This window comes from Athene cunicularia, assembly GCF_003259725.1.
Source record: "Athene cunicularia isolate RWA chromosome 5 unlocalized genomic scaffold, athCun1 chr5_part3, whole genome shotgun sequence".
Taxonomy (NCBI): Eukaryota; Metazoa; Chordata; class Aves; order Strigiformes; family Strigidae; genus Athene; species Athene cunicularia.
The window spans coordinates 7,750,275-7,754,717 of NW_020799103.1; the positions used below are offsets into that span (position 1 = coordinate 7,750,275).

Here is a 4,443-nt window from a genome sequence, read left to right on the forward strand (position 1 = left end):
CCCCTCGGTTCCGCCGCGCCCGCTCCGGGGGTGGGGGGACGCGCAGAGAAGCAGCCGACACCCCGCCCCGGGGGCGCTGCCGCCCGGGCCCGGCGCCGTGACAGCCCCGGGGAGCCCGCGCCGGCCGCTTCAGCACCGCAACGTCCGACGGACGCGTGTAGAGAACGTTGGACGGCGGCAGCCCGGCGCGTTCCACGTTCGCTTTCGTGTCTGTCCTTAACAAAATTACTTAAAACTCCCCTAACAACCTTTCTAACGAACAGTACTGCTTCCTGGCTCAACTTTTTCTCTTTAATAAAAGATGTTTCGGTCGTTCTTTATAGCTTTGTGCCACCGGTTAACATTCATTCTGACTATATTTTCCCTAGAGGGAAAGAAAACTACCCCAAAAACGCGACGGGCGCCTTGCCTTAAGCTAAAGGCACGGTCGAAGAAATAGTTTCAGGGACAGGATTCACTGATTCAAACTACAACCTTTGGCTTGGAGCTACTCAAAAAAAAAACCCCAAACAACCTGATCTCTATTCCACTCCGACTATTATCAACAAACGGATTGTAGCGCTTCTGGGTTTTAACATCGAAGTTTTGCTCTTTTTTTGGTGTGTAGGAAAATCAATCTTCTGAGCCATACAGAAGTGTATTGAAAACCCCTTTGAAACAAGCAGCTACCTCACATTCGGTATTGACAGAGATACAGCCTGACTGTCAGCCTCTAACCACACCCCCAAAACCTAAAGAAGTCATTCCAGCGGATCCATGGACACCTACTTCGAACCTGAAAATCCTAATTAGTGCAGCTAGTCCTGAGATTAGGAACAGAGAACAAAGGAAACTGTCAAACAGCACAAGTGAGGTCCTACAGGCAAAATACTGTGTGCAGGTAGGTTTATAAAGAAGTTGTCTATTTACTTTTTTTTTTTTAAAGTTAGCTGAAGATGTTTATTTAATATAAAAAAATACATTAACATACTACAACTTTTTTTTTAAAGTTTTAATTTTTGGAGTGTTTACGAAATGTAAGTAAGGATATGGTCTCGTTACACCACAACAGGTAATTTTTTGCTGGTTTTATTTCACAGGTGTTGAGGACAAAGGGAGAACACGGGGCCTTTGACAGTGCTCACAATGAAGCCGTTAAACATCTGTGTTTACATATTGTCAAAAATTACAAATTCTCTTTTTCTTATTCCTGCATAGGAGCACTTATCAGGAGATGAATATGAAAAATCTCAACCAAGTCGCAAAGAGAAAAGTCTAGGATTACTGTGTCATAAATTCTTAGCTCGATATCCTGATTACCCCAGCACTGCAGAGAATAATTACATTTGCCTTGATGAAGTAGCTGAAGAGCTTAGTAAGTCGGTGTATATGCTATTATATATTTCTTCATACAAATGTGCCAATAGCCTACCATTTGGGTTAGTACATTTTTGCTCCATAAAATTTTGAATGCTTACTGTGTATTCTCAAACTGATTTAAACCCAGCTTAAAACTCTTCATTCTTAGAGCACTTGTTTTTAAAAGTTAAAGTTTCTTCAGTGAAAGGAACTGAGAAACTCAGAGTCATGTTTAATATTAAACATCTAAATTATTGCCAATACCACAAATAACCAGTTGCAGTTTTCTGGATCTAGAGATGATGGCTAAGATTAGTGGTTGGATATTTGTGGCAGGAACTAGTGTTTCTCAAGCTGAACCATCAACTTCCTGCCCAGTCGTGACATCAAAGCAAGAAACTACTTTCTGCTCTCTATAATTTAACTTTCTCATTTTATATCCCTATTTTTATATTGCACCAATAATGTATGGAGAGACTTAAGTTGAACATTAAGCTGAAGCTTTTTTTAATCAAATATATGAATTATTCTACAGTTTATAACACTGATAATAGTTATAAATCATACTGCTATAAAATTTCTAGTGTCATTATATCTTCAGAATATGTCGAGGGACACAGAAGAGGGATGAACTGCAAATGAAACAGAAAGTCTATTTATACTTTGTACAAGATAACATCTCTTTTAGAAAATGCATAGTCAAAACCAAGAATTCAACAGACAGAAAAGGACAGTGTGTTAACACAGTAAGATATAAAACCAAGTTACCAGTTGCTACCATGAGTTTCCACGGATATTTAATGAAACGACCCTAAAATTGATGTAATGAATAATTTAAAATGCTCTGGTTCTTTTTAAAGCTGTGCTGAAACCCATCTAATGGCTCTTCTGGCAACAGTAAGTTTTATTTCTTAAGGAATGCTGTAAACCATGTACAACTGTGGAAAAGCAAGTCCTTCCACATCTAAAGCAAAAATTGTTTTCTTTTCCTTGTTGGCAAGATCTGAGGGCTATTTTCAGAAACCTTTGTAATGAGGAATTGGCAAAAATGGCTTAGAAGGATATTAAGAAATTGGGAAGTACAGGAAACTGATTCCTTCTTTGTGTAAACCATGTTTCAGGTAAACGTATGATGAAACATATTTTATGTAGTAGTGATGGCACATTCTTTTTTTTTTTTTTTTTTCCCCAGATGTTGAACGTAGACGCATATATGATATTGTGAATGTGCTGGAGAGCCTACACATGGTGAGCCGCCTCGCCAAAAATAGATACGTTTGGCACGGGCGACACAATCTCTCCAAAACCCTGCAGGCTTTGAAAAAAGTTGGAGAAGACAACAAATATACACAACAAATTCAGATGATCAAGAAACGAGAGTATGAGCATGAATTTGATTTCGATGGTGAAAGAAATGAAGAAATGGCAAGATCTCTTGGCTCAAATGAGCACTCAGAAATGTCTTTTGTCGAGCTCCCGGGAATGGAATTTCGTGCTGGTAATAATTCTCTATAATGCCAAGATTAATATGTGCTTGTAATGTTAAATATCTATGAACTTGGAAAAAACATTTATTGGACTATTTTTATGAAATGCTACTGCCTGAAAGGCACCTCAGGTTTGTTTGTGGCAAGAAGAAGCATTCTGCACTCTTTCGGTTCTCTTATTCATTCTATTCTTGCACATGTATTTTGTTTTTACAGTGCAAGAACAAGGGGGCATTGGGTGAAACCATCAAACATACCCAACATACAATCCAATTTGCTGGATTTGTTACCAGTGAATGTTATAGAAGCCAAAAGTATAAATGAGTCCATTAATTTTTTTCTCAATTTATGTTTGATTCATCAAGGAATTGTTAATTAAAGATTGTTAAATACATTGTCTAACCTGCAGTTAAGCATCTTTAAGGGTACAAGTTGTCAGACAATAGGAAATGTGTACAGGGAGAAACATTGCACTCTTTGTAGTTAGACTTGGTATCCACCTAATTATCTGATTCTTACCATGTAGAGACACGATTCTGGAGTCCACGTCAGCCCTGCCTAGTTGCTGTGTTGTTTGTTCTTATGATAATTGTTACTGGCAAATTTCTTCATTTTTTTAAAAACGTTTGTAGCTGGTGTGTCACTTAACACTTTAATCCTTTCTCCTGACTGCTGCAGCATCAGTAAACAGCAGAAAAGACAAGTCTTTACGAGTGATGAGTCAGAAATTTGTGATGCTGTTTCTTGTATCAACTCCTCAAGTAGTAAGCCTTGAAGTTGCTGCTAAAATCTTGATTGGAGAAGACCAGTTAGAAGACTTAGATAAAAGCAAGTTTAAAAGTAAGTAAAATACTGCTGTTGCTGTCTGCTCTTTGATCTTAACTCTAAATAGAACTATCAAGTGTAAGCTAAATGGATTATTCTAGTACAAGTTTATATAGTGTAAAATACCATCATCTTTTTCTTGCCATAAATATATTTGAGCCTCCAAAAACTCACTGAACACCTTGTGCAGTTTTTAACAGAGACCCACTTGTGCATAGTCTTGGACACATAATGACCACGTGAGAGAAAAAGTCCATTACAGTCCTCTCTCCTGAAGTCATGTCACAAGGCTGCTTATTGGTAAAAATTTCTCTTTCCTCAAGCAGTCTGGCAAAGATTTTGGCATCATTTCATCAAAGACACCCCAGAATCATGCAAATCTGTGTTCTGGTCATATAACTTACTTGTTGGAAATCTAAATAAATTCTGTAAAAGTCCTGTTAATAAGTTACACGTGAGAAGAAGTGAAACCTAATGCTGTAACTGCCAATTATTTCTTCATTCTTCTACCCTGCTCTCAGTTCCCTGCACACTTCCTCCTCTTCCTCTCCATTCAAATGAAAGGTACTTCTAGGTCTAGGCCTGTATCTCTATAATAATAAAAAATGTGCCAGTTCTTGAGTGACTAAGAATTAATTGTCATTGAAAATTACACCCTTCCTCGATTCTTAGACTCCACTGTGCTTTTTTTGTGGAATTGTATGTATGCAAAAGGAAAACTAAATCTTGATGGTTTCAGTTCATAATTTCCTTTCCACTGCATCATGGTAACATAGAGGGGGTGGGTGGGTGG

The 4,443-nt window shown here is 38.2% G+C and overlaps 1 protein-coding gene across 1 annotated transcript in view; it reads left to right on the forward strand.

Moving 5' to 3' along the window:
- Positions 1 to 4,443, forward strand: part of E2F8 (E2F transcription factor 8) — a 17,353-nt gene that overhangs the window by 5,878 nt on the left and 7,032 nt on the right. The window contains exons 2-5 of the mRNA XM_026850694.1: positions 608 to 880; positions 1,198 to 1,354; positions 2,531 to 2,836; positions 3,504 to 3,665. Coding sequence (XP_026706495.1) covers positions 608 to 880; positions 1,198 to 1,354; positions 2,531 to 2,836; positions 3,504 to 3,665 — 898 coding nt within the window. The remainder of the gene's footprint in view (positions 1 to 607; positions 881 to 1,197; positions 1,355 to 2,530; positions 2,837 to 3,503; positions 3,666 to 4,443) is intronic.